The 16,675-nt window shown below is 36.4% G+C and overlaps 1 protein-coding gene across 1 annotated transcript in view; it reads left to right on the plus strand.

Annotated features, from left to right (window-relative positions):
- The first annotated feature begins 15,136 nt into the window (after positions 1-15,136).
- DSG1 (desmoglein 1) overlaps positions 15,137-16,675 on the plus strand; it is a 37,762-nt gene continuing 36,223 nt past the window's right edge. Inside the window, exons 1-2 of the mRNA XM_005612818.4 lie at positions 15,137-15,663; positions 16,243-16,375. Of these exons, the coding sequence (XP_005612875.3) occupies positions 16,328-16,375 (48 nt within the window). The 5' untranslated portion in view covers positions 15,137-15,663; positions 16,243-16,327. The remainder of the gene's footprint in view (positions 15,664-16,242; positions 16,376-16,675) is intronic.

Below are 16,675 nucleotides of genomic sequence, written 5' to 3' on the forward strand. Positions count from 1 at the left end.
CCGTGGATGAAAAAAACAATATTAATGAATTACTCATTATTCGTTTTAAAATAAACATGTCTTAGGCTCATTCACGTTAGTTTAAATGGTCAGTGGTTCTCAGGTGGTTTCTATTTTTAAAGTATGAGATTCCTCTTTTAAATATTTATAAAAGCTTTTTACTGGATTGTAATACTACTAATTAATATCTGTCAAGAAAATATTCAATGACTAATGTAACAATCTGTATTTTATTAATTTTACTATATTTTACAAATAGGATAATTTTTATAAACATTTGAAATATTTTATAAACATTTGAAAATTTGCATAAACTTTTGGAAGTATTAGTAATTGTTTATTCTAAATAATAAATGGAAAATATATAAATTTGAGTCTATCAATTATTTAGTCTACAGACAGTGATGGGTAAATGTGCCTGTCAAGTTTGTGGCTTACAGGTTGGGCTCCACTGACCTGAGGAAAATAAATAGTATAAATATAAATACAAAGTAGTACTGTCATTTTCTGACAAAGGCATCATGCTCTCAGAAGTGTGACCTCCTTACAGATATCTTGGATCTCCAAAACGTAGCATGTATCTGACACATAATAAGAACTCAATCCACGTTTGTTGCATGAATAAATATATTATTGAATTTCACTAACTGGTAGGTTTCTATAAATTCATTGTGCATCACTTTCTCAAATTATTTCACTGACAGGATCTTTTTTTGTTTCAATAATTGATGGGTATTCTTACATCGAGTGAGAGTTTGTTGGGATCTGAGTATGGGTGGAGGAGGGGACATTTGAGGAGCAGGCAGAATTCCAGCTGATGCTTGGACCAGCTTGGACCTCATCAAGCCATAGGTGTGGCCCTGTTTGCACCACCTGCCTCAGAACAAAGAAGACTTCTGGGAAATGCTCTCTTTAAAGAGAAAGTAACTGTGGAGCAAGGTCAAACTGCTTTTTATGAAGGATCCTGGCATGGAGGAACCCTGACCCAAGGAGAGATTTATGGGTAGGGTCTCATTCGATGCCAAGAAGCCCATATTTATAGAATAAGTGAGAAAGGCATGTGGGGATTTCACAATGGGATATCTAGACCCAAGGGACTTTTTTCCAAAACCAAAAGTCTTGACAGTAAAGAAAAGGAATGAGAGAAGGACAATCCAGAGTATATTATGAGGAGTTTACAGCAAAGACATGCACATAGGAACCAACACACACACACATACACATACAGACTGAGATCATCCTCCGGAAAGAAGATACATAACAGATAAGCAACAGTAATAAATTGGTAAACAAATATTTGGAGAGAAATACCTAGCATTTAAGAGAGTTGTTTTGGATTCTGGTTGTATAAATAAAATGGACATGAAACTTTCCCATCAGGAGTCTCATTCTCAACTTGCGTTGAGGAGAAGCAGCTTATCATGGGGCACTCTAAGATACTTCACAGATGAGGAAGATAGACCAGCTGTTGAACAAACACGAGGAAAGTAGCACTTGGCCTTCATAAAAGTAATTCTGATGTGGGCTGATGTGAGCAAGTGAGTGATAACGAATGATAATTGCAAAGATACCTGCTAGGGTGTGTCCCGATGAGGAAATGGTGGAGGGAAGAGACAATGATAATCCACATGGCATGCCATCCCTCTGAGGCCTTTGCAACCCACTCTAGAGCAGGGAAAGGAAGTTCATCTGTTTATCCTCTTGGAGTAAAACAAAGCAAGGCCAGTTACAACAGAACTAACCCCAAGAACAATCACTTGCCAAGTGCTGTTCTTTCAACTCTCCAGGCTTTGGTTCATTGTGACTTTGGCACAATCTGTTCCCTCTAGGATGATGCACTTCCCTCCCCCACATCCTTCTCCATCTACAGACATCCTCCACAACCCATTAAGATCCATCTCAAATGTTAACTCCTCTATGAAGACGCTTCTCACTCTTTAAAGTAGAATAGTGTTCTCTCTTTGTTTTCTCTTATAGAATTTTATACTGACTTCTATTACAGAGGTTGTCACATAACATTTTAACTTATTTTTTACCTGCACAGATTCCCCCTAATAGACCCTATGTTAGTTAACAGCATGCATACCTCACTTATATTCTTATCCTCAAATCCTAGTCCAGTGTGTGCTCAATAATACTCATCAGTGCCTCCATACCAGTGAAATTAACCCTCCCTGATTCCCTGGTGGCCTCCTCTGAGGGTGTTCAAGTTGTCAACGGCAACCCTTGCTGCTGGTAGCAAGATTAGGGCTACCTCTTTGCCCTCTGTGTTCTCAAGGATTCTTTAAGCAATCTATCGTCTTCTTCAGAATCCTTAGATAGTGAGGCTTGGGTTAAATAGAGCCAATATTATTCAAGGAGAGAGCAGAAGAACTACTCAGGTATCTCTAAGAAAATCAGACCATGAGGCAATGTTCTGGAATTTGGGAAACTATTGTCACCAGGCTCAAATGGCTACAAGACCATAACCTGGCTCCTGCTTTTATCTCCGGCTTTACCTCCTACCACTTCCTTCACATACGTCATTTCATCTCTATTGAACTGCATGAAGTTCCACAAACTGATCATGATTTCTCATGCCCCTTATTTAATTCTTACACATCCTTGCCTATTATACAGACACCATTATCTCCATTTTTCAAATGAGAGAAATAAGACTCATGGACATTAATTGATTCTGCCAAGGTCACACAGTGGAAGATCCAAGATTTGATTTCAGTTTGTCTGACTTCAGTTTGTCTTCATTTCCTCCATGTCAAGCAACTTCTCCTAATTAACGGAAACATTCAGTTTGTTCTCCATTGCAGAAAATGTTAGAAACTGGCAATAATAGCTTAAATAACAGAATTATCCCAGGATCACTGTGTCTCTACTCATTTGTGTAACAGTTGTGATATATGCAGGAAGACAACTTAAGAATAAAATCTTATTAACTTAGCTTTTATGTTAGAGATTCTGAAACTTTAAGATACATCCAACCCACTTTGGGCACTTACTAAAAATATAGTTTTCTGGGCCCCACAGTCTAAAAATGTGGATTTAGTAAATACAAAATAAGGCCTAAGAATTTACATTTTAAGAATATTTTGAGAAATAGTTTTATAAATATTTTTTATTGTGCAAGACAATTGTTACCATCAAATTTAACACCTCTGGATGGAAGTAACTATTTTTGATGGTAAAAACTTTTATTATGATCCTGTAGTTGAAAAATATAATTAGTCTGAGATAAGAGTTGATGATATAATATTGGCACAAGATTTCTGACAAAATTGGGCATTTCTCTTGTACTTACTTCTCAATCAATGTCTCTGAACGTATGCAGATTTTCCTGGGTGTTCTTCTCACTGACTCTAAGTCCACAGTTCTGTGACTCATAATATACAAGTTTGACAGCTTGGATGTGCAGTTCCAGAGGTTAGTCATCAGCATTTCATAGTACCGAGTCGATTATATCATGGAATTTTGATGATGTTTGCAGGTGCTTGAGTTGAAAAACCTTCCCATGTTTTAAAAACCTGTTCCCAAGTTTCTTGTTGTAACGCTGCCATAATTGCCCCAAAAAATGCACTGCTCGCTAACCACAACTGCGAATTTATTCTTGAAATCCCCTATGGAAGAAAAATGGAAAAAATAATCACCACTTGAGACCAAGTGATGAGGAAATGGATGCAACAAATACTAATAATTTGTTCAAGAAGTTGTGATGAAGGAGAGTTTATATGGAGATAACTGCGAGACATCAAGTCCAGGAAAATGCTATAAGAACTAAGGTGGCAGAATTTCTGAAAAATAGGGCTTTAATTCAATTTAACTTAAAATATTTTGGGGATATATAAGGAGTCCCAGGCAATGCTAGTGAAGGAGAGGGAAGAAGACATGCTCCCCAATTTCAGGGAGTTTTAACTTCTCAGGAAGCATGAACATGTCTAGAGTACAATTCAGACCATTATAAACACTAGTTTCCATGGCCACACCCTAAGTCTTGTGAAATCGTTCCACTTCTAACATTCAAATTCTAATACGAAAGTTTTAAGACCACAACCTACTATCCTTCCAGAAATCTCATTCCTTTGCTTCTAATATGTCTGTCTTTGACCTCATTGAGACCTCCGGATCATTACACCCTGCACTTCTTCAGAATTAATCACTTGGGGATCTATTCCTCACTTCTTCCCCTTTCCAGAACACTCTCCACAGTCTAACTGTTTGGATATTCTTGTCCATACCCATCTTCACATTATTCTAGGCACCTCTGGAATTCACCAATAATCATCTATTTTCAAATTTGTTAGCTTCTTAGTATTTACCATCATTCTCTTAGATCTCTCAATAAAGTTTGAACACACACCCTTTCTTCTTGAAACTCCATTTTGCTTTCATTCATTTATTTATTAATTCAAAAATATTTATTGAGCACTATCATGTGCTGGGTTCCAGGAATAGAATTTTGATTAGAAAAACAACGTATTTCCTAGTCTCATGAACATAAAAGTCCCATGGTGAGGACAGAGTAACAATCACACAAAAACATGTAAACTCACAACTATGATAACTGCAAAGGAGAAGACGTGCAAGGGCCCCAGGAGTTCCTTGTGAATAGAATATGGCACTAGCTGAGACTGGAAAATAGATAGTGTCAAGCTATTCAGGGCCTTGTAGCCCAGACTAAGGACTTTGGTTCCCCTTTATTCTAAAAGTCATTGAAAGTTCTTAAAAGAGATTTATATGATCCGGTTTGCTCTTGGAAATACTTTTTCCACCAGCACTAATATGGTAAATAAATTAGAGGCCAACCAGAATAGATGCAGATCTGTTAGGAAGCTAAAACAGTAATTCAGGTGAGACACAATAATCACTTGGCTAAGAGAGTGGTAGTCAAGATGGAGAGAAGGGAATGACTTTGAGAGATATTTTAGATATAAAATCAATAAAACTTGGTGATGGATTGGAAATAGAAGGGTAAGAAGGAAAAGGTATCAGTAATATCTCCTGGGCTTCACTCTTCAACAAGTGATAGATGGTGGTCTTATTGCCTGGGAAGTGGACACTGGTCAAAATGAAGGGACCCTTTCTGAGAGAGAGAACATGAGTTTTCAACACATTGAGTTTGCTGTATTTAAAATTTCCAAGAGGAGGCGTTAAGTTGGATGTATAAGTGTGAAGGACAGAAAAAGAAAAGGCCTCAACTGGATAGTCTAGCTGTAGGTTGTTATTTCATGAGATCAATCTAGATACTAAAAATAGTGAGGAGGGATGTAGGACCAAGCCTCACGAAGTGATGCATCAAATGGGTACTTAGAGAAGAATATGCCTGCAAAGAAACCAGAAAGTAAGAGCCAGAGAGTTGGAAAAGAAATCAGGAAAATGTACTCTTCCTACTTTTCTCCCATCTTCAGGACCGTTCTAGAACTTTTTCATCTTGAAATTTTTCCTTTGACTTAAATTACATTGGGCCTAACCAGTTCTAGCAGTTCTTTGAAGCATCTTTTCTGTCTCTCTTGCTAACTCTTCTTTCTCTTTACCAAGCAAATTGTAAACATGCAAGGTTTCTCTTCAGATATTTTTGTGTCTTTCTTTTCATGCTCTAAGTGATTTCCTCCACATGTGCAATTCCACTGTCACCTTTAAACTGACAACTTTCACATACATATCTCTAATCCTTACCTCTCCACGTATTCAGATGGACACAACATTATCTCTTCTATTTCTAAAAGGTCAATTATGAAGCTTAAAATATTTTCACTTTTTATTACAAAGTCCTGCTAATGATAAAATATAGAAATGGATTAGAAGTATACAAAACTAAACATATAAGTTATTCTCCAGTAAACAGATTCTTGTAACTATTTCCAGAAAATTTCTATGCATATATAAAAATGTGTGTACACAACATACATTTTTATACAAAAGTGTGTGCAGAGTGTTCCGCATCTTGGTTTTGAAACTTACTGTAAATTAGATGTCTTCCCATTTCAGTATATAGAGATATGCTTGATTTTTTAATTCCACTATACAAATGTATCCTAATTTATTTAACAAATTCTTCTCTGATAGACATTTGGGTTGTTACCAATATTTCACTATTACTACAGGCATGCAATAAACATTCTTGTATGTGTATTTTTAATCAATTGGACCAGTGTATCTGGGGCTAAATTTCAAAAATAGAAATTGTTGCATCAAAGTGTCTGCATATTTAAATTTTTGTTAGCTATTGTTATTGTCTTCCCAAAGCACTCTACCAACTTGCACTTCCACTTTCCATCAAGGAGATGATTTCATGTTTTCCTATTTCCTCCCCTGCAGTGGATATTATCCAATGTTTTTGTTATCAAATACTAATCTGATCATGAAATAATTTTATCTGTTCTTCTTGTTGTTGTTATTTGTGTATCTGATCCTGACTAAGGTTGATCATCTTTTCTTCTGCCTATTAACCATTTTATGCCCTTTTAAGTGAAAGAGATATTTGTGTCTTTTGCCTATTTTTCTTTTGGGTTGTCAACTTTTTCTTACAAATTTACAAGAGCTCATTTTATATTGTGGGAACTAGACTTTGTTACACATGTAAAAAATCTCTTTTTTTCCTAGCTTACCACCTTTCTTCTTTGCTTATGCTTGTTTGCTATATACACGTTTTCATCTTTATGTTGCTAAAATTTATCAATCTTTTACTCTATGGATTCTAGATTTAGATAGACATTCCTCATTTTAAGGTATTTAAAATTTTACTCAGTTCTTTTCTTCTACAACTGGCTTCCTTCATATTTAAATCTTTTGTCCATCTGGAATTTTGGGGGTATAAGGAGTAGGCTAATTTTGTTCTCAGAAGCTGGCCACCTGCCTCAACACCATCTTTTGAATTATGTACATTTTTCTCAGTGATTTGAAAAGCTACCTGTATTTCAGACTAGAGATCTTTTCTTTACCTATACATTAAATCTATTCTGGAATCTTTAACCCATTTTGTTGATCTTTTTATCCATTTTCCAATTCCAAATTGTGTTAATTATTATAGCGTTACTATGTTTAATATCATCAGGCTTGACTTCACTCATTATTATACTTTTCATAGACTAGAATTTTCATTTCTTTTCTTATTTGTTATTCTGTATAAATATAAAATCATTTTGTCACATTCCACAACAAAGGATTTTTAGCTTCTCTTTATCACAGTGCGTATTTCTGTACAAAAACAAGATATGTCTTCCCGTTGATTCATGTCTTCTTTCTGTCCCTTAGGAGAGCTTTAAAGTTTTCACCGCGCAGGTTCTGTACACTTCCTCACTGCTTCATTATGAGGGAGTCTACATTTATAGTTGCTAGTACTATGATTGGGATACATTTCTTTCATTATATTCCCTAAGTGATAATTATTTAGATTACTGAATTTTATTTATTAATTTTGTACTCAGCCACTTTAATACATTTTCATGTTGTTTGCAATAATTTTTAATAGATTCTCTTGTAATTCCCATGTAGAAAAGTTTATTATCTGTGAATAATCATAATTTTAACTCTTTTCCAATATTTTTATTTGGCTATTATTTCCAGAAAATATTAAGGAATGCAGTAGTGGGATCTTTTTCTTGATTTTTTTTTTACAAACTTTTTTTTTTAAGGTTGGCACCTGAGCCAACATCTGTTGCCAGTCTTCTTTTTTTTCTTCTTCTCCCCAAAGCCCCCCAGTACATAGTTGTATATTCTAGTTGTAGGTCCTTTTGGTTGTGCTATGTGGGACACTGCCTCAGCATGGCTTGATGAGTGGTGCTAGGTCCACGCCCAGGATCTCAACTGGAGAAACTCTGGGCCACTTAAGTGGAGCATGAGAACTTAACCACTCGGCCATGGGACCGGCCCATTTTTCTTGATTTTAATAAAAATATGTTTACCATTTTGACATTCAGCATAATGGTAGATTTTGTATGATACATCATTTTGATCAGGTTTGTGACCATTCCATTTCTTTATATTTCATTCTTTCATTTAAAAATAGCTAATGAACTATATCAAGATTTTTAAAGCGCTTGCGGAAGTTACTTTTTTAATTTGTGCTGTTACAATGATTAAACATCATAATAGGTTTTTCTAACACTGAACTACCTTGCATTCCTAGAGAGAATTTCAATTGCTCATGACTTATTTTTTTTAATGTGCTCTCAATTCATATGTCAATATATTTTTTCAAATTTCAGCTATTATACTAGTGAATAAGATTGTTCCATTTGGTTTTGTTGTTGTTTTTTGTTTTTGTTATCTTTGCCTAATTTGTTTCCAGAATCATATTTTTATAACTTGTCAATGACTAAAGATATAAATTAAAATCTCTGTTCTATTTATTTCCCCTGCATTTTTTTCCTTTGAGTACGTTATGCTATTTTACTTGATGCAAAAAATCCGTGACAATTACATCTTCACCATATTTAATGGCTGTCTTTTAAAAAAAATTTTGCCTTCAATTGAACGTTATTTTATCAATAATTTATGATGCTATTCCCGCTTTTTGTTTTGTGTACATTAGTGCTAAAAATATTTAGAAAAATGGACATTAAAAACATGATATTTTCTAGAATTTAAAAGCTTAAAATCCAATTTTTTCAATTATTCCATAAAATCTCCTTTATTGCGATTCTTCATTGTCAATGGATGTTCTATGATCCAATGAAGACTCAAACGTTGCATTGAGTTTTGATATTGCCTTAGTCTCCTTTAATCTAATACAATCCCCCACTATATTTTGTTTATCATAATATTGACGTTTTTGAAGGCTACAGACCATTTTATTACAGAATATTCCAAAATTGAGGGGTTTTTTTGTTGTTTTCTCATTCGAAGATTCAGGTTAAGCATTTTGAGCAAGAATACTACATAGGCAACATTGTACAGTTTTTATTGCATCATGCGAGGAGGCACATATTGCCAGTTTGTCCCAGTACTAGCAAGGCTTAGTTTGATCAGTTAGTGAGATGATGCCTGGTTTCCCAACAAACCTTCACTGAATAGTATTAACACCCAAGCATGATCTTTACCTGAATCAGTCATTACATTGCTGGGTACAGTATTAAAATTTTCTAATTTTAATATTTTTTCTATATTTATTAGCTGGCAATCTTCTCTAAAGAAGAGCTTAGTGTCCACCACCATCACCCTTTTGAGGAACACTATGGACTCCTGAATTCTTTTTTATTCAGTGTGCCATAGCTTATTAGCATCATTATCCTTTTTGATGCTTTTTACATCAAAGACACTGAAATTATGATGATATAGCAGAAATCTGTTATTAGGAGATACACACCACAGTACTTAGAAATGAAGTGTCATGCTATATGCAACTTACTTCCAAATAATTCAAAATATACCCCCGAAAAAGTATAAAGAGAGAACTAATGTGGCAAAAGATTAGAAAATTGTAAATCTGGATGAAAGTTTGAATTTTCTCCTTTTTTTTTTTTTGAGGAAGATTAGCCCTGAGCTAATATCTGCTGCCAATCCTCCTCTTTGCTGAGGAAGACTGGCCCTGAGCTAACATCGTGCCCATCTTCCTCTACTTTATATGTGGGATGCCTACCACAGCATGGCGTGCCAAGCCATACCATGTCCACACCCTGGATCTGAACCGGGCCACAAGAAGCGGAACATGCAAACTTAACCACTGCACCACAGGGTCAGCCCCAAAAGTTTGAATTTTTTTAAATAGAAAAAGAGAAAAACAAAACATAAACAAACAAAATGTTAAAAACTGATCAGTTCTTACACCAAAACCTCAGACAGATTCCTTTTTCTTCCGTTGCACCTAATTCCAAAAGGCAGGAAGCGTTTCCCTCCAGCCCCCATCACCCTATTCCCCCAGCCCCATGGCATCTGCCATCTGGTACTGTCTATTTTACCTCCATCACACTTCTATCTCCTTTTCCTTTCCCACTGAAACCACATTATTTCAGGTTCATTACTGAAACTACTATGGTGGCCTCCATATCCATCTTTATCTCTCTATTGTCTTCTCTCTACCCATTCACCACAAAGATTTCAGGACAAATTCCTAAAGCGAAACTTTGACTAGGTCCCTAGCTTGCTCAAAAGCCCATAGTGATTATTTGTCTACCACAGAACACCATCCCAATTTCTCAGCACAGCATTCAAAGTCCTCCACATTCTGTCAACTCACCAGCGCTGCTACCTCTCACAAACAGTACGCTTACATCCAGTCTGACTCCTTTTTGGCCTGATGATTACATGTTCCCTTCTGCCTTCTTTCTCATCTACAGCTCCATTTGTTGAGACTGTAGTCATCCTGAAAATTTGAAAATCTACCTCTTCCATGAAGTGTCCTCCAATTCCCTCAATGCGGAAATTATTTCCCATTTGCAGGGCTCATAAAACACTACAGGTCTTTCTTATAACATATACATCAATGTGCCTTGTAATAAAGACAGGCCTCATCGTTCCTTTGAGATCCAGTCAAGATTATAGCCTTCTTAAAGATAAAAACTTCTACTACCTATTTTTCTCTCTCCTGACAACTAGCACAATCCCTAATAGAGCTCAAAAAATATTGTGGAATTGAATTTTTAAAATTGCAGTCAATAATGGTTTCTGAAAATGATAAACTTTTTACCTGCTTATAGACAATACATACAACCCTAAAATGGAAAATATTCTAGACAAATATCATTCGATATATTACATATATAACACATTGGTATCATCATCATCAAAAGCAGGGTCTTCAAAAATAAAAAGCAATGGTGGAAAATCTTAAGACTGTGGAGGTGATTGCATTTTATTTCCTCCAGATACAGTAAATAACTGAGAGACATAAATTTGCCGCTGAGAGGTTGCGATATAAAGACATTTTGGTCTGGGAGGAAATGTGGAGTTACTGTGGTTTCTTGAGGAGAGGCCTCACATAAAGAAAGCAGTGTTTCAGAAACACTATTCTGGAAAATGAATATGAAACAGATTAAAAAAGAAGAGTGCAGATGCACAATTAGAAGTGGGGCACAGTGATGCCAGGTGAAGCGGACCTGGAGTGGATCCATGGTAGCAGAAATGAGGACAGAAAGGCAAAGTTGAGACACAAGAAGGTAAATTTGAAAGTATAACATGAGTTGATTTAGGTAAGCTACAAAGGCCAAAAGGAGAATGCAAGAATTTTCGAAATCAATTCTATCATTGTCACCAATGTGCTGCCATTAATAGTATAAGATTTCTCTGATGTCACCTCCAACAAAACTAGACTATGGGTTCCCCAAGCACTCTATGCACTTTTTCATTTAGCAAGTTGGAAAAAAGTCTTTTGTCTTTTTCATTCCAGCTAGCCTGGAGCCACTTGCGGCAAGGATCATGGTGTACCCGCCTTTGTAACTCCATGCGCTAGTATAGTGCACATAGCAGGCCAAAGAAGGAGGCGGTGTAGAACTGAACTGATGATAATTCAGTATAAGTAAAAGGAAGAACTCAATTTGCACATGAAGCCAAAGGGTACACTGGGGTGGTAGCTAATACACGTAGATGTGTGAGTAGGACGGTCTTCCAGAAGGGAGTAGTAACACTTCCATTTCAGTATGTTTGCAGCTACAGTGCAACCTCTTTAAGGGCAGAGTTCAAAATTATTTTGAATGTTCCACAGCACCTAACAGAGTAATGAACATGCAGTGGATGCTCAATTAGAATTATTTTTTAATTTTTTAAAAGAACAGACAACAATAATTTAGTCTCTTTCACCATTCTTATTTTATCATAAAATATTAAAGTATTAAGATAGAGTCCAAGGTTACCAAAATCATTTGAGATTTTCCCCTATTCATGAATATTCATTCTATGTAGAAAAAAGTACATAAAGAGGTGATGCAATTGAACTCTCAATCTAGAATTGACTAGAGAAAAGTAAAATTAAGGTTCTCCTTAGATCTGGTTCAAAAGAAAGGAAGAAGAATTAGGCTGTAGATTAATCCAGTCAATTAAACAAAGTCTTTCTGAAAATATAAAGCTAAAAATATAATTTGATTGTGAAGATGTATCCTTTCCTCAGTGATTAATTGCTTTAATTTTAAGAGTTTCAGTCATCACGATTTCTGTTCACGCTCTTTAGATCAATCTTGTGGATTCTCCTAAGATCAACTAATTTACTAATGAGACATATTTTGTATTACAAACTATAAGCTATTCAATTAGTGCAGGAGTCAGCAAACGTTTTCTATAAAGGACCAGATAAGTAACTATTTTAGGCTTTGCGGGCCACACAGTCTCTGTCATAACTACTCAGCTGTGCTGTTGTAGAGGGAAAGCAGCCATGGACAACACATAAGCAAATGAGTATGATTGTGCTCCCAGAAAATAACAAAAAAGGCAGTTGGCCCTCTTTGGTCCATGGCTATAATTTGCCAACTCATACTTAAGTCCATTATTCTAAATTTTAGTATGAAAATTCTTTAACATACAGGAAAACAAAGAGAAAATCCTATACTGTCATTTAAAGTTAACAATCGCTAACACTTTGCCATATTTACTTCATCTACTTTATTGCTGAATTACCATAAAGAAAATTTCTGTCATCATAAGAGCTTGCCCCTACATATTTTAGCATGTATCTTCAAAAAAAGGACATATTACTACACAACCTAATAAAATTGATAATAATTCCCTCACAGCTCATATTTAAATTTCCCCAAATATTCCCAAAATTATTTCTATAGATGTCTTATTTAAACGAGGAATCCATTTAAGGATCAGGCATTGCACCTGATTGTTATGAATTAAAAGAAAAGTCTCTGTTAATCTAAAACAGCGGCCTCCATCCCTAGACTTCTCCATGTGATTTACTGAGGAAGAGTCTGATTTGAAACAATGTGAGCAAGATCTAGAATCAACACAAGGCAAAGCAATAGAGGCAAAGACAAAAATTTTTGTTTTTGTTATCCTTAGCATATTTACCTCAATTTCTTCTCTATTTTTTAGGGTTTATTTTTATGTTTCATTTACTTTTTTAAACAATTTCTAGAGCTGATTAGGGTAATTTAGACACACATATGAAGCCAGAGGTTCACATATAACATAAAAGCATATTTCAAAGGGTTTCTCTGAAATGTATGAGTTCAGTCTATGGGCGCTGTGTAAAGGAAGGGATATAGAATAGTCAGTTACTTTAATTAGGCTTAAAAAATTCTAGATCAGGAGAATCTACCACCTTTAGTGAAAGACGCTGATTATTTTCTTGAAATAATGGTAATATCTCTTTCAAGAAGATATTATATTATCCCATCTGTGAACAAATACAGAAATGTAGACAGAAAGGATGACATTCTAGAGTTTGCAGTGCCTTATAAAAGGAAGAAAATCCTTTCTCAGGGGAGTCTTGAGCCGTTTGAGAAAATTTCAGCTTACCAGGGAAATTCCAAACAGAAAAATCACTCCAAATTTCATAAAGCTTCCACAAAATGAGAACTGATGGTAGCATGTGTAGGTACACATACCAAATAATGTTCAGAGTAGAAACAGGTGCAGTGAGACTAGAAAGAAGAATCAGCCTTGTGCAGCATGGCGACGCGACAGTGTGACGTGAGGTTACATATGAGGCGGCTGGAAGGAAGAGCTGAGAAAATGTAAGTATAGAAATGAGAGGAGTTTGTGTTGCCTATGTTTTAAAATATCTTAACTCATTGGCATCGGGAAATAGGATCAGTAAGGTGTCAGGAAAAGAAACTGGGCCAACTGAGGTAACAGGAGTACGGAAAGGAAAGGGACTCAAAAGGGACTGACTGGAAATTGGAACAAAGCTGGCATTCCCTCAGTTGAAAAAAAAACAGGATAGATTTAATTAAAGGGAGTTGAATTTATAAAGAACGAAAGGAATTAAGGCATAGAAAAAGACGATAATAAAAGCACTGTGTAGGGGCTGGCCCCGTGGCCGAGTGGTTAAGTTCGCGCGCTCCGCTGCAGGCGGCCCAGTGTTTCGTTGGTTCGAATCCTGGGCGCGGACATGGCACTGCTCATCAGACCACGCTGAGGCAGCGTCCCACATGCCACAACTAGAAGGACCCACAACAAAGAATATACAACTATGTACCGGGGGGCTTTGGGGAGAAAAAGGGGAAAAAATAAAATCTTTAAAAAAAATAAAATAAAATAAAAGCACTGTGTAATACGGTAATCACTGGTCACATGTGGTTATTTAAATTTAAATTAACTAAAATTAAAAATTCAGTTCCTCAGCTATAGTAGCCACATTCCAAAGGCTCAGTAGCCCTGTGTGGTTAGTGGCTACCATGTTGGAAAACACCAATAGAGAACATTTCCACATTTCAGAAAGTTCTATTGGACAACACTATTTTAAGGACAATAAAACGAGTAGAAAAGAGAAAAAGGCAGGGAAAGGGGTGAAGGAGAAGGGATGGTGATTCATAAATTCCCTTTCCCTCTTATGCTTAATGTCACTAGTTCTCACGTGACGGTTAAGATAGCCGCTGCTCTGCAACACTGGGGTTCTGCCACACCTCTTCTTCAGAAGGGTGCTGGAGAGGTTGCTGCCTAACGAATGCTCTAGTGGGTTAGGATGGTTGGAGCAGGGCATTGAGTTAGGGGTGGGAGCAAGTGTGGGCTTGGGGAAGAGTCATTCAATGGGTGAAGTGGGCCTGTGAACACCCTAGCACCAGGCCGAGAATTTAAGTCACTTGCCACTGGAGAGCTCCAAGAGTAGGTTCTTTCATCTCTGGTGCCCAATGAGTCTTCAGTCATTCATGGTCATACAATCTTACCACGAATATATTGCTCAAACTAAGTCATAGGTCGACACTCACTTTCTATCTTACTTGACCAATGAGAAATTTGGCCTGACCATCTCCTTTTATTTTACTTATTCACATCAACCAATTCCTATCATAAGCATTGTTATTCATTGCAAGTAAATATAGGCAGTCTATCTCCTTCTGTCTAAGCTCCATTATGAATAGCATGAAATTTCAAACGACTGTTGAACGACCTTCTTTGCCACACACCTGTAGTGAAATGAGAGCATTCCTTAGAACCTCTGACCCTCAGAGATATCCTTTTTTCTGGGATATTTTAAGCATCCTTTTGACCATAATCAACTTCTTGTCAGATAGGTCTCTTGTTCCAGACTGCCATTTCAAACTCCATAGACTTCCTGCCACTCACAATATTTATACCAGACATTGCCTGGTGAAGAGATGATATCCCAAGAATACTTTCAAATGCTGCCTTGTGAGAGTCGTTACTTATTTTCACACAGCTCAGGGCTGCTACGTTGCCATTTGCATGTGTGGGCAGCCAGTCCTTCAGTGTGTTCTCTATGTTCTAATTGGCTCACCACACAGATTCTTGGCTCTGTGCTTGGGAATTGTCACTGACTTTTAACCCACCTCACCTGAAGAGCAGCTTTTCGGTTTCCATTAGTATTTCAGGCACCGATCCTCATCTTAAAAATTATAACAGGATTTTAATCGGTGCTTTTGATTGTTTACTTTTAATCTGGCTTGGTGATATTTTAAATTTTGTTTTACTATATTTGAAAAGAGCAGAATTTTAAAGAAAGAAAAATAATTGGGGAGAGAAGATATTTATTTAGAGAGAAAACAGAGGCTTCCCTGGACTTAGGCTGATCACTTCAAGAGAACTGTGACTTGTGTAGAGGACCTTATAATTGTAAGTATCATAGTTTTGCTTGTTTGACAATGCTTTAAAAAGTCCTCAGTCCTAACGTTAGCAAACTTTCTCTCTCTTAAACAACTTGGAAAATAACTGGCTAGTTCCTAACATACACTGAAATGGAAAGTTTATAATTTTTTACTGTGACCTGAGGGTCTGGCTCTGAGCACGGAGCAGATATGTCCTTTGATTAATATAAGCCTAACTACACTTGCCATTTTAATATGGGAAGGATCTAAAGAACTTGTAAAGAAAGCATAAGGTGAAAAGTCCTTATCAATTGTATACGTCCCCATACTTCTGATCATTTTAAATGCCCGCCACTGAAAACCTTCAGTAAAGGAGTGAATCTTCCAGGCCCCACAGAAGCTGCCTTTCAGCTGGAAGAAGGGTGTGTCCTTAAGCTTTTACCCAGGAGCAATGATGATCTTGTCAAGCATTTTAGTGAGACCAGCCCAAGTTTTTAGGGTGGGGATCTAGACTGGTTATACGTACCTTCAGTCCTTCTCCCAGAGAAGGCAGAAACACCTCTAAGCCTGCATGTAAGAACATCTACTGAGAAATTATTTTAATCAGACACCAGCTGAGTGGGGGAAAGAAAAGGAACAGAGAAGAACAAACAAAACTCCCTTGGCCTTGGATGTAAAAGAACCCAGCAGCGATGGACTGGCACTTCTTCAGAACAGCTGCAGTGCTGTTCATTTGTTTGGTAAGTGGATTCTGTTAAAAAACCTTCATAATCATTCTCGTTGTAAACAAGCGTGAACTTTTTAGAAAATGTTTTTAGTGTTATTTCTAACCTAAATCCATTAAAAGTTTATGTTAATGACAAGGTGATTTTATGAACTAGATTTTTGAAGAGAGTTTCTCTCTTTAATTGAAGACTCCAGATCATATTATAGCATCAGTGTTAACTCATCAGATCACATCTCTGACATGGAAGTCATTGCTAAGTCACGCTGGTAAAATAGCGAATTCGGGAAAGCCATATCACTACTTAGGAGCATTT

The sequence above is a fragment of the Equus caballus genome, chromosome 8 (assembly GCF_041296265.1).
Source record: "Equus caballus isolate H_3958 breed thoroughbred chromosome 8, TB-T2T, whole genome shotgun sequence".
In the NCBI taxonomy this organism is placed as follows: domain Eukaryota; kingdom Metazoa; phylum Chordata; class Mammalia; order Perissodactyla; family Equidae; genus Equus; species Equus caballus.